Here is a 12595-nt window from a genome sequence, read left to right as displayed (position 1 = left end):
TGTGTTGTTTTTTTTTTGCCTACTAAACAGGCTGTGGCTAATTACCAGGAGCGGAGTCGTTTTTAATCTCCCATTTCCCAGCGTGTCAATAGATCGATATTCGCGGACGGCGTCCGCGGACCGACTCGCGCCATTATACCCGGCGATGCTTTGGGTAAATACTGCGCCGGGTTGTTTTGTCCCGCGGAGCCCGAGAGGAGATGAAAAGGCTTGTAGTTTTAAATGCGATGTGACAGCTCTGGAAAGCAGCGCGTGATGAATACCCCATTATTGCATCAGTCTATTTGCCGCTCAATGTCTCCCTGTAATTGGAGCAACATCACTTTAAAGGTTCAGAGAGTCGAGCATTTCTGCTGAAAAATCCCCACAACACGCCAGCGAATGTTTTTAAGGGAAATCTATTAGTGATCTGGGGAGGGAAGGGGGGGTGGCTGCAGCAGTCTGTGGGTGAGTGTTTAACTGGGTATCCATCAGATCTATAAGCGCCCCTCCCCCTCCCCTGCTCTCCCCCCCCCCAGTCGGGGTGTGGAGTTCCTATCAAAGCCCCCCTTGTCTTGTTGTGACAGCTCTGATATTGTTTATTGAGGTGGATGTCAGGGATAATTAGCAATCGATATGGAAAACGTTTCCTGCAAGCCGCGTCTGTGACGTCAGGGCCGATTAAGGCTTCTTATTGGCCTCCGAGTCCCCCAAGCCCGAGCTAATTATTGGAAGGTTGATGTTGATAAAGTAAAGGCCGTCCCCAGCCTTGCAGCATGTCCCCTCCCGGCCGCGGCGCCCGGGCACTGCACGCCGCCGCCCGCTGCTGCTGCTGCTACTGAGGCGCCCCGGACATGATGGACAGCCGGATGCTCGAGCACCCCCATGCCCAGTTCGGGGGCTCCCTGGGCGGCATGGTGGGCTTCCCCTACCCGCTCAGCCACCACCATGTGTACGAGCTGGCCGGCCACCAGCTGCAGTCGTCCTCGGCCGGGCCCTTCTCCATCGACGGATTGCTGGGCGGCTCCTGCGGGGCGTCCGTGGTGAACCACCCCACGCCGCTGCTGCCGGCCGGCTGCGGCCTCAACGGGGACAGCCAGCAGTACAAGCTGTCAGGTAAGGGCTGCCGGCGGACGGGGCATGGGAGCGGGGGGCCGGGGCTGGCCAAGGAGAGGGCGCCGGGCGGAGATGGGGCACGGGAATGGGCAAGGAGAGGGCGCGGATGGCACATCTGAAGGGAAGCAAGAGGGGACGCGGGCTGGCCAGGGAGAGGGCGCGGGGCACGGAGGAAGACGGGGTTCCGGGTTCCACCGGAGCGGAGCCAGAGGAGGTCGGGACTAGCCAAGGAGAGGGCGCGGGCATGGATGGAGACGGGGTCACTCACAGCTCCCATTGTCCCTCCACGGGAAGTGAGACTGGGCATACAAGCCTCCCGCCCACCATCTGAGCGGGAGCAATTGGAGGTCTGACGGTCGGGCTACCTACGACCCATGTCCAGTTTTACCAGAGCAGCGTGAGGGCACGCAGACCAAACAGAGGTACAGTGGGGGTCCGCGAACCCGAACGGCGTGGGACGGGGATCCGGTGCTGACATGTGAGTTCCTAACCCACACTTGCGTGGATTCAAAAGTGCTAAACGTCTGTGCAGAGGAGAGGGCCTCCCGATTTGGAGGGGCTGGATGAGGTGCGGGACTTTCTTGGAGTTGGCCGCAAGACTTTGGAGTGCTGACCATGCACCCGAGGCAGTGCAGGGTGCCAGGGCTCCATCCATCTCGCCGTATCCAGCGCCGAGAAGACTGGACTGCTTGCGAGAAGCGTGGCGGAGCTGCTCTTCCAGCCTGCGGCGAGTGCGTCTGAATCCAACCAAGGGGAGGAAAACCCGTTCCGAAGGAGACCCGAGCGAAGGTAACCGATGCCCGAGCAGGAGCTCCCTTGACACGGGCCTCACAGCTGAGAACCATAGCCGGGCTGCAGCCTCCCTATTGCCGCAAAAGTCACTGGTACAACTGGCAGTGACAGGTGAAAAGTAAACTCGTGCGGACACGGGTTCCCGGAGTCTGACCCGCCTGTGGTGTCTGCGCGGAGACAGCGGCCGGTGCCTCGGTTTTCCCGCTGTGGGTGCTGATGTATCCTGGGGCCGGGCGATGGATGCTCAGGGCGCTTGCCGGATGCGGGCCTCTCCAGAGTGGCAGGGATGACGGACACCGGCCTTTCCTTTGAGGCAGAGCCGGGAGTGGTCGCACTGCTGACGGGCGGTCATCTTCCTGCGGATCTTTTATTGTGGGCAGTGGTGGGCATTGCTCTCCTGCCGAAGGGCAGCTGTTGGGCCAATGCATTTCTATATCAAATGATGTCTTCCATACCATTTGTTGAGCGAGCGTCCACCATTGCTATCGTCTCTAGGCGCTTTGACGCGAGGTGCACGGTGTAAAGTGGGTACGGGCAATTCTGGGATTGCTATCGCCTCTAGGCGCTTTGACGCGAGGTGCACGGTGTAAAGTGGGTACGGGCAATTCTGGGATTGCTATCGCCTCTAGGCGCTTTGACGGGAGGTGCACGGTGTAAAGTGGGTACGGGCAATTCTGGGATTGCTATCGCCTCTAGGCGCTTTGACGGGAGGTGCACGGTGTAAAGTGGGTACGGGCAATTCTGGGATTGCTATCGCCTCTAGGCGCTTTGACGGGAGGTGCACGGTGTAAAGTGGGTACGGGCAATTCTCCCAGATGAAAGCTGCCATTGCAGAGGGGTGTTTTACCCAAGCAGGGCTCGCTGGTCGGAAGAAGTAGCGCCTAATGGGACATGGAGTGACCATACTCCGGGTGTGGAAGCGGTACCCCGAAGCGGAGTAGCTGTGGAGTAATTGTGGTTTCTGAGGTCCCCGAGATGGGGGCTGCATGGGGGCACGAGTAGAAGCAAAAATGGATGCAACCCCCGACCGGTGGGCCCTGTGCTCGGAGTCGAGTGGGAGCAGCCATCCCAAGCTCCCGTTAAAAGTGGCGTCTCGTGTCTTGGACACAACTGGAAAACTGCTAACCAGGCGCTGTGGCCTGTGTGACGGGGGTGACGGATGACTTGAGGTCCTAGAATAATGGAGGAATCGCGGGACCCTGGAGTAAGGGCGGAATAGCAGGATGGGGACCCGGGAATAAGGGTGCGGGCTGGGGGAGCAGGATGGGAACCCTGGAATAAAAGTAAAAATGAGAGCAGATTTAGGTGAGTTGGTTGTGAACACGGGAGCCCGCACTCGGGACAGCCATGAACACTTAAACCATTGATGAGGTTGGGGGTCTGGTTTACGTGTAAACATGGGGACAAGGTATGTAGGTCAGGGTGGAGGCCCGTTTATGGATAAGAATGGGAACCCCACTTTAGGAAAAGACCTAGTATCTGGGGGAGGAGGGTGCCCGGCAGGTTGGCGAGGGTGCCACGGGGGACAATGGGAATGTAAGGGTGGGTCCGTCGGTTTATTGGGAATGGCTGCATGCCGGAGCTGGGCCACTTTGGTGCTTATAATGAGTGCAGATAGTGCGGGCATGGCGACCAGGTGGCTTCCGGGACTGTGTGTGGAGACGTTCCCCGCAGATTGCGTTGGTTGGTGTGCCAGCTTCTTGAGAGTCTGCATGTACAACAGCTTGCAATAAAGGCCTGTGGCACTCATTGTGTGTGTGTGTGTGTGTGTGGAGACTGGCATGTGGTGTACGAGGAAGCCCCCACTGCCCTCTTCTGGGGGTGGGGTGCTCGGTCTCTGTTGGAAGCCAGCAGTGGTGAGGCTGGCCCCTTTGTGTAAAGACTTGGGGCTTTGCGTGGCTTTCACACACATGGAGGGTGGGGTCCCTGGCTGCCTTTGTTTAACAAGGGACACCGGTCTCCGCGTGTAATGCTGGAGGGCCACTCGCGAGCTAGGATGCCTTCTTCACCCACCGGCTAGGGCCCCTGCGCACCCGCCCGTGTGTAGGGTTGCAGCCTCACCCAGGCAGATGGGGCTCCAGTTACCGTGGGGAGGTGCAGCGACAGTAACAGTGCGTGGACCCGGGCACCCAGGGACACTGTGTCGGTGTGCAAGGGATTGTCAAGACAGGGTCACCGTGTGTAAAGCAGGATGGCCCCTGTCCTCTGCGTGGGATAGTCGGAAAGTAAAGGGTTACAGTGTTGAGGAAAAGCTACACCGAGGCCTTTGTAAATGATCGCACATCAGGATCTGCCAGGAGCGGGGATGTCCGGGCTCTCTCTCCAAAGCGTGGGAGATCAGAGTCGCTGTGTCTGCCCGGCCCGCCTGTAATGTCGGACACGCTATTGCCGTGGCGTGTAAACTTGACAGGCCAAAGAATGTGTACACACTTTGGACATGTGATATAATCCCGTGCTCTCTGGGCATCGCGAGTCTATGGCCTTTGCCTGTGCCTATAAGATGTGGCAGCCCCTGGCGTTCACGCAAAACGTATTCTAATATAGGGTCAGTGCCTATACGCCGGCACATAAAGGCGCTTTGCAGATATTAAGTAGGTTTGTTTAGCAGGGCATCTACTTCTCTCGAGGCAGGGCACCCCGGGCCTATGCCCCCATGGCAGGGCAGCCCTGGGCCTCTGCCCTCAAAGCAGGGCAGAGCACCCTTAGCCTCGGCCCTCAAGACAGGGCACCCTGGGCCCCTACTCTCAAGACAGGGCGTCCCGGGGCCTTTGCCTGTAAAGTGGGCTCTCTCATAACTCGCGTGTTTTTGTTGACACCCCGTGTACCTGAGGACTCGGTGAGCAGTGTTGACAATCCCCGCTTCTCTGCACGCTTTGTTGTGTAAAATGTTGGCAGCGCAGTTTGTTCTGGAAGGAGCCGAAGTGTTGTACGTGAAGTTGATTTGAGGGCCGCAAGGGCGGGGAGAAGCAACAGCAGCGGCTGAACCAAGTAAACAAGGCCTCTCTCTAATGACAGGCGTGGAAGGGAAGGCCCGGCGCCTAGTAGGAAAACAGCAACACATGGGCGCTCCCTCCCTCTGACGCTCCCAGTGTTTACATTGGGCGCCGGGGAGAGGGGGCGCACCGGGGGCTGGAGGGGGGCAGGCAACGTAGAAGCTCGGTGAGCCCAGGTGACGGGCCTCTAACCGGGAAGGCTCCCGTCCCGTCCTCCAACCTGCCGTGGGAAAGGTGTCAGGAAAACAAGGCCGCGCGGGGGGGGGGGGGGACGGGGGACGGGTCTCGGCTGGAAGCCGTTCCTAGGGCTTTTAAACTGTCCCCCAAACGTGGGAAACACTGGAGGAAAGCGGGCAGGGCCGCCTTTGATCTCCCATGGTGGGTGGGTGGCTGTAGAACACCCCATGAACTTTCCCTCTTAATGTTTTTTCCGCTTGTAACCTTTAAACACATACAGTTATCATCCTAAATGCAAAAAGGGCCATGTGTATGTATGTATGTGTGTGTAGACTTCTGAAGGCCGAAACGAACGTGCATGTACATGGAAGCTGTCACTGAGGCCTGGTCGGGCTCCCGGAATTTACACTTTTCTGTTTGGTTTTAGATTCGGGTGACCCAGACAAAGAGAGCCCCGGATGCAAAAGGCGGAGGACCCGCACCAACTTCACAGGCTGGCAGCTGGAGGAGCTGGAGAAGGCCTTCAACGAGAGCCACTACCCGGATGTGTTCATGCGGGAGGCGCTGGCGCTGCGGCTCGACCTGGTGGAGTCCAGGGTGCAGGTAAGAGCAGCTCTCTGGGGGAACGCATGGGGTATCCTTGCACCAGTGTCTCAGGGCAAAGGGGACTCCCCGGAGTCTCAGTCTGCCCCCTATGAGCTTTTCCCGGCCTCCATCCCAGCCTTATCTGCTCCACCCTCAGATTCAGGGAGGGATTTACCCGGCCCTCTCCATCTCCGAGCCTAACTTGGCCTGCTTCAGTCACAGAGCTTAACCGGGCCCCCTTCACACCGTCACCGCCCCCACAGACTTCACCGGGTACCCCCAGACCTCACCGGGTCCCCTCAGACCTCACCGGGCCTCCTCAGACCTGCCTCCTCAGACCTCACAGGGCCTTCTCAGAGAACTTCCTTCACTCGTCCCTCAAAGCGTTTTTCCCCCGCCCCCAAGTTCACTCGCCCCTCTCAGAGGTTGTACCTGTCCTCTCAGAGCTTTTCCCACCCCCTAAAAGATGGAAACACCCCGGAGCACCCCCAAGAGTGCTAAGTGTCTACAGTCAGCACTAGCCAGGCTTAAATTCGCTCTCCTTACTGAACCTCGTCTGCTTTCGGATCTCCCTTTCCGATAAAAACGCAGCATTTCTTGGAATAAATGCGCTAGAAATTACCTGGGATGCAGTGTTTAATTTTCAGGAATTTAAGTGAAACACGCCTTTTGTTTTGTGACTGAATACGACGACTTATTTGAGAATTTCGTAAAGTTTCGCTGCGCCAGTTCTGTTGTAACTGATAAAGTGTCTCTAAGTTCGAATCCCGATGAGGGCAATTTACTTGTTTTATATGTAGTCCATTTGAGGAAACTTCTCTGGGAGCTCTAAACCAACCCGTAGAAATCAGTGACAACACGGACCTAATAAGGTGAGAATCCCAAGGCCTGTTTTCTTGTCGCGATGTTTATAAAACGATGTTTTTTCCAAGACACACGATTTCCCGTTTAGATGGTACTCTTCCGAGTATGTAAACAAAGGGAAGCGCTTGAACTCGCAACTGGAAGGAATGGGGCCGAGCGCTGTCTTGCGGGCCTCATGCACACACTGCCAGACCGTAGCGACCGGCATAAACAGGCCGTGAAGCCCCCCCTCTCTTAGCATAAAGCAGGACATTGATTCTTTTCGTTCAAATAATGGATTATGGTCTTACCAAGACAGTACATTTTTAAGTAAAATGCAAATACGTCTGTTTTCTGCGTGGAGCCTCGCAGAGTCCATTTTTGGTCCGGACGCGGGTCATTATGTCGTTAAAGCATCGCGGGTCTTTAAAGCTATGTTGACGAAGCGCTTCCCGGCCTCCCCTCCTGACCTCCCTCTGGTTTGAAACCCTTTTATCCAATTTGTTCGGCGGTTGTTAAGTGAAGCCGAGCCCCTCCATTTCCCTTTAATACGATAATGAGGAATTCTCAATGACAGGGGCGCAGGAATTAGCACAAAGAGGCGGACAGCCGCGGAGGCACGCCGAGCTCGCAGCCCTTCGGGCGGCTGGCAGCGCTCACACGGGCGGCGGCACAGGTGGACTCGGAACCCAAGGGCCGGGGAATCATTTTCCAAGCGGGCCCATGTTACACATGTTCAGCAAGCCCAACCCTTTTCCTATGAGAAGATTAGGAAATAAAATAGGTTACCACACAAAAGAGGCCCAGGGCGCAGAGGCCTACCGGGAAATCTCCAGAGTCCACCCCTGTGGTGGTGCTGCTCTCAGGCCACCGTGTCGGAGCCGAGATAGGCCCAAACCTGCCTCATGCTACGCATGTGCGCACCGTGTTATGAAACTAGGAGCCACCCCCCACCGACTGAACAGAGGACGCCACACCTGTTAACAGCAGCAACCGACACATTGCACAGATCCAACCCATAGCACGCGACAGACCCCCAAAACATGCCACGTTATGTCTGTCGGTCCAGAAGGGCAGGCACTATTGCCACCCAAATCTGGGGAGGATGGTCCACAGGCCCACAGCAGCACGTGGTGGCACTGATCAAGGCCCGCTGTGTGCAATGAGGTGCCACACCAAATCCACGGTGCCATGGCAGACCATGGCGCAGAGGTGGCCCCACCTGTATCACAACTCATGCAATATTACCGCATGTGTCCACAATTTAGCACAATCTAAACTGCACACCGGCAAAAGGCGGCAAGGCATCCATGACAGCATGGCGCAAAATGTGCCCATGCCAACATATTTATGTTTCTATGTACAGGGCGTAGAATTTAAATACACATCCTTCAGCACAAAGGATGCCACGTCACTCGGATAATTGTGGCACAGTGATGCAAGTGCCCTTGGCACAGTGTGTGGAATGCTGTGTTTGTAAATCCGAGGCTGGCACTCTTCTCGTCGTGGCTACATTGCAGGGCACAGAGGCGCTCGTCTTCAGAAGAAAACATGCAGTATTATCAACCTGCCTCTGCCATAAGCATGGCACCGGGTGCATACTCACTCTAAACATGCCTGACGTGTTTACCATCGCAGAGCATGGCACAGATGTGCCCAGACACCTAGGGTGACCCGAGTGTGAAAGGAAAAAACCGGGACAAACCTAAAAGTAGGACTAGCACCCCAAGCGCATTCAACCGCCCACCTCCGCCAGGCGCCCCCTTTTTATGCCCCAATGGCATCACCCATTAAAATAAATATTTCCAGCACTTCTCATATGCATATTAAGTGTAGGGTTGCACAATTATACGTCACTAGAAGAGGGAAGGGGCCTCTTCCGGCAAAATCGGCACGTCTGGTCACCCTACCATCCACCAGGCGAAAACCTACCACCTGTGTCTCCAATGAACTAAATGAGCAGAGCGTGGTTGCACAGGGTCCTGAGCAGAAAATGCCGCATTCAAATCCCAGGGATTGGCACACATTCTAACACCTCGCCAAAGAAATACCACATCCCCATTCCCACCCGTGCTTGAATAAAACCTGACACAGAGGCTCAAAACACCCATCAGAAATCAGGCCCCATTGCCGCCTGGGTAAATGCTGAACCTGGCACATGGTATCTGTCTATGTACTGTATGTCTCCACCGTCTCTGTACTCCGCCGAGCTGTGACAACCCCCTTCGGCCCCACCAGAGCAGGTGACACAGGAACACACGCCCCTAGCCTAAACATGCCCCAGTACTCCCAGCATCTCTACAGAGCATGGCGCCCACCACTGCCACCAAAAGATGCCTCTTCCCCGCACGTGCCGTAAAGAGCAAAGACCAGCTTCCGGTGCCCATCCAGGCACATGCTGTCTGCAGACCCACAACAGGAAGCGGAAACGCGAAGGCAATCGAAAAGCAAGCTACCTGTCAACAGTTAGGTTCAGTGCGCGGGGAGAGGAGGAGGAGGAGCCCTACAAGCTCAGGGATGACGAGTTCCACCTGTTACCGCCCACTTAACCATGGCCACCCTTTTCACGACACACTACTTCCATTCTTACATGTATATTTGTATTTGTGCCTAAAAGTGGATAGTGAAAAACGTCCTATTTGTTTGATGGGTGCGCATTCCATCCGGCAGCTGTGATCCTTTTAGAATTGTATTTGCAAAACACCTTTGTATTAGCGATGCTTTGCATTTTCGCAGGATACATTCATGTGTTGTGTACGCACACATATACTTTTACACAACAAAACATTGTGTTTATTATTATTTCAAGCGCACACCCACACGTCCCCACTTGTCTTGTGAAAAGGCCATTTGGGTCTTTAATATGTGTGTGTGTGTGTGTGTGATTTTCTCAGCCTTGTGGTGAAATGACACGTGTTTAGTCTGCCTGGGGCAGCGTGTACAGAAACACATGTGGGCGCGTTCATGAACCCCTCTACAGCATGGCGGCAGCTAGGATTGTGGCCATGTGCAACCCATGCTGCGCATCCTTTGTGCACAGCAACATGTGCCAAACAGCGTGGCCCGTGTAATATCGCACTTATGTCATGGCTCAGTGAGGGGCTTGATCTGCAACTATGGGCGCTTCAGGGACAGATCATTGCCCGCTGGACCATACACCGTATATGCCCTGAAATGAGCAGTGAAGCTCGAACGATATAATTCTCAGTGGCGGGGTCTTTTATGCCGCAGATAATCTAGTATTCAACCCTTCGTGTGTTTGATGTCATACATATATATATATATTTAAGGTTAAACTAGAGGGAGGCGACAGCAGGCTCTGCTGCCATGATGGCTCTGGTGGAAGCGGCCCTCTACAAGATTGTGTGTTAATAATAATAAAACAATATAAATCATGTTTACAGTTTCAAGCAGCCATGCCCTCCTCTATGCAATTGAGCCAAGATGAGCAACTTTTCTTGTTGTAGTTCAGTGCTGTTTTTCCAACCTCGAGTCTTTGGTTTCGCTTTTGAAAAATCCGATACTCATTTATTTTCCTTGCATTCATTTTTTTTTCAAGATTGTAAATATACCCTCGTGAATAGTAATATTAATAATAATTGTATATTAGCAGGCTAGTTTCTCTGTAAAATATTGTAAATCACACGAACTGGCCTCTAGATTGATTTAGAAGTGTAGACACTGTAAATAGTGTTATTAATTACAGAGTAAAAGGTTTCCTGTAAAGCATGGCTGCATCTTGAATTAAATTTAAAACAGGAAAAAATAGTATCCGCCAAAATAACAATAAATAAAGCACTGCGTGGATGAATAAATATAATATACATAGAAAGCGAATTAATGAACAAAAGTAAGTGAGCGAAAGCGTACAACGCTATGTAAAGGAAGGGAATACAGGGATGTACGCATGAATTCTTTTAGCAACAGCATGAACAGAGCACTGTGTACCCGCACGTATGTGAATGCCCGTGTAACGAGTGCCCTTCTGTGCCCGCAGGTCTGGTTCCAGAACCGCCGCGCCAAGTGGCGCAAGAAGGAGAACACCAAGAAGGGCCCCGGGCGGCCGGCGCACAACTCGCACCCCACCACGTGCAGCGGGGAGCCCATGGACCCCGAGGAGATCGCGCGCAAGGAGCTGGAGCGCATGGAGAAGAAGAAGCGCAAGCACGAGAAGAAGCTGCTCAAGAGCCAGCAGCGGCAGCTCCACTCGCCGGGCAGCCTCTCCCTGCACACGGCCAGCTCGGACAGCGACAGCGGCCTGTCCCAGAGCAACGAGGCCGAGCCGGCCCGGCGCCCCCTGGCGGCCGAGCCCGGCGCCTACTACCCGCGGCCCAAGGAGCAGGGCCCGGGCGCCTCCAGCTACCCCAAGCTCAACCCCTTCAGCGTGGAGAGCCTGCTCTCGCACTCGCCGCCCCGCCGCAAGGCCTCCCCCGCGGACTACCCGGCCGCAGCGCAGCGCCCCCTGCTGGGCAAGGGCCACTTCCTGCTCTACCCCATCACCCAGCCCCTGGGCTTCCTGGTGCCCCAGGCCGCCCTCAAGACGAACTGCAGCCAGGACCCGGGCCTGAAGGAGCCCCCGCCCAGCCCGCCCCGCGGAGCCCAAGGGGGGTCCGCGGACAGCCACCCCGACCGGGCCACGAACTCCTGCTCCCCCACGGCCCTTTGCTCGGCGGGGGACGGCCGCTATCCCGGGACAAGCCCGGGCCAGGGTCAGGCTGAGGCGGGCCCACAGGACAGCAGCTGCTTCCCCGAGTCCCCCAAGTCTCCCCGGACCCCCGAGGCCAGCGCTTGCAGGGAGAGGCCGGACAGCACGGGGGCCAGCAGCGAGCCCTCCCCCTCGGACAGCGGCAGCAGCCTGGACTGTGAGGAGGTGGACATGGACTGAAGCCCACCCCCCTACACCCCCCAGGAGACTTCTGACATTCCCAAAGCCGACCTACATGTCAGGCTGCGCCCCCAGCAGCTCCTGAGCAAACCCGTTCGCTCAATCAGGTGAATATTGCTTTCTAGTTTTGGTCTTAAAACGGAGAAAAAAAAGACACAAGAAACCCTTTTTATTGCCTAGTAGCAGCCGGACTTCTGTGTGAGCGAACTGGAGACAAAAATAATAATATACAGAACAAAACAACGGAAATCCTCAAAACCTTGTACAATGCAAAAATGTATAAAATATTTATATATGTAAATCTTTCCTTTTTTATATAAATAAAGCCTAAAATTCATGCCGGCGATGTGTATGTGACATGCTTTGAGGCACTCAGAAGTTAATGTTTTTTGGGTATGCTGTTTTCCCCTTGCCTGACTCCCTCTTGTGTGTGTGTGTGTGTGTGTGTGTGTCTTTCTGGCTGTGTGTTTATTGCTTAACAAATTTATTCATTTAAAGCCCCGTCCTCCCTCCCTCCCCGCCCGCCCCCCCCCCGACAGGAGGTTAGCAGCCCGAGGCAATAGGACCCGGCCGGCTCCTGCAGAGTTTTGATATGAAAGTAATTATTTTCCTGCTTGCCGCTGCTGGGGATTCAGTTTCTTGCCCAAAGGGTTATTATACATTACCGATTTGCAGTGATATGAAATCACATAAACTTCCTACAATAATAGAATTAGCATGAAAGGCTGGGGTGTCAAATTGAAATTGGAAAATAATAGCCTGAGCAGCTGGGGGAGTGTGTGTGCATATTGGCTGGGAGATGAGGAGTCGTGGGGCGGAATTTTCATGAGGCGCCCCCTTTGTCGGGGCGCTTGTAGCCGGCTGTATTAAGATGGATGCGCGATGATAGCCCTCATTGTCCTGTCGCTTATATTGATGTCGCTGTTTTATCAGGCTATTGATCATGTGTCGCCCGTAATAGGACAGGCGCGGCAAACGCTCCTCTTTACAAAGGCAGGGCGCGTTTGCTCTAATAGGGCCCGGTTCCTGGGGGAGCCTCCGCCGGCTCCAGGACATCTGCACCCGAGAAATATTAGCTAACTTGGCTGAATCGGAAATCTGCCCCCCCCCCCTCCAACCCCCACGTCCGCCCACCCTATTAAAAAAAAAAAGAAAGACAGAAAGGAAAGGGAAAAATAAAGAATACACCAGCAGAGCCGGCATCTTAAAATTTATTAGGAGAGTC

General features: G+C 54.9%; 1 protein-coding gene across 1 annotated transcript; it reads left to right on the top strand.

Annotated features, from left to right (window-relative positions):
• The first annotated feature begins 605 nt into the window (after positions 1–605).
• On the top strand, positions 606–11714 carry UNCX (UNC homeobox). The gene is made up of 3 exons (XM_069647647.1): positions 606–1095; positions 5485–5660; positions 10483–11714. The coding sequence occupies exons 1-3, from the start codon at positions 834–836 to the stop codon at positions 11368–11370; spliced, it is 1326 nt and encodes a 441-aa protein (XP_069503748.1). The 5' UTR covers positions 606–833; the 3' UTR covers positions 11371–11714.
• Positions 11715–12595: the final 881 nt, after the last annotated feature.

The sequence above is a fragment of the Ambystoma mexicanum genome, chromosome 2q (genome assembly GCF_040938575.1).
Source record: "Ambystoma mexicanum isolate Mex_15411 chromosome 2q, UKY_AmexF1_1, whole genome shotgun sequence".
In the NCBI taxonomy this organism is placed as follows: domain Eukaryota; kingdom Metazoa; phylum Chordata; class Amphibia; order Caudata; family Ambystomatidae; genus Ambystoma; species Ambystoma mexicanum.
Note: the sequence above shows the minus strand (reverse complement) of the source record. Positions and strands in the feature narration are given on the sequence as shown.

Bases quoted from the DNA above. Each gene is read 5' to 3' on its own strand.
- UNCX (XM_069647647.1), top strand. From the start codon at position 834: ATGATGGACAGCCGGATGCTCGAGCACCCCCATGCCCAGTTCGGGGGC. The intron at 1,096-5,484 runs GTAAGGGCTGCC...GTTTGGTTTTAG, and splicing joins CCAGCAGTACAAGCTGTCAG to ATTCGGGTGACCCAGACAAA. The intron at 5,661-10,482 runs GTAAGAGCAGCT...CTGTGCCCGCAG, and splicing joins TGGTGGAGTCCAGGGTGCAG to GTCTGGTTCCAGAACCGCCG.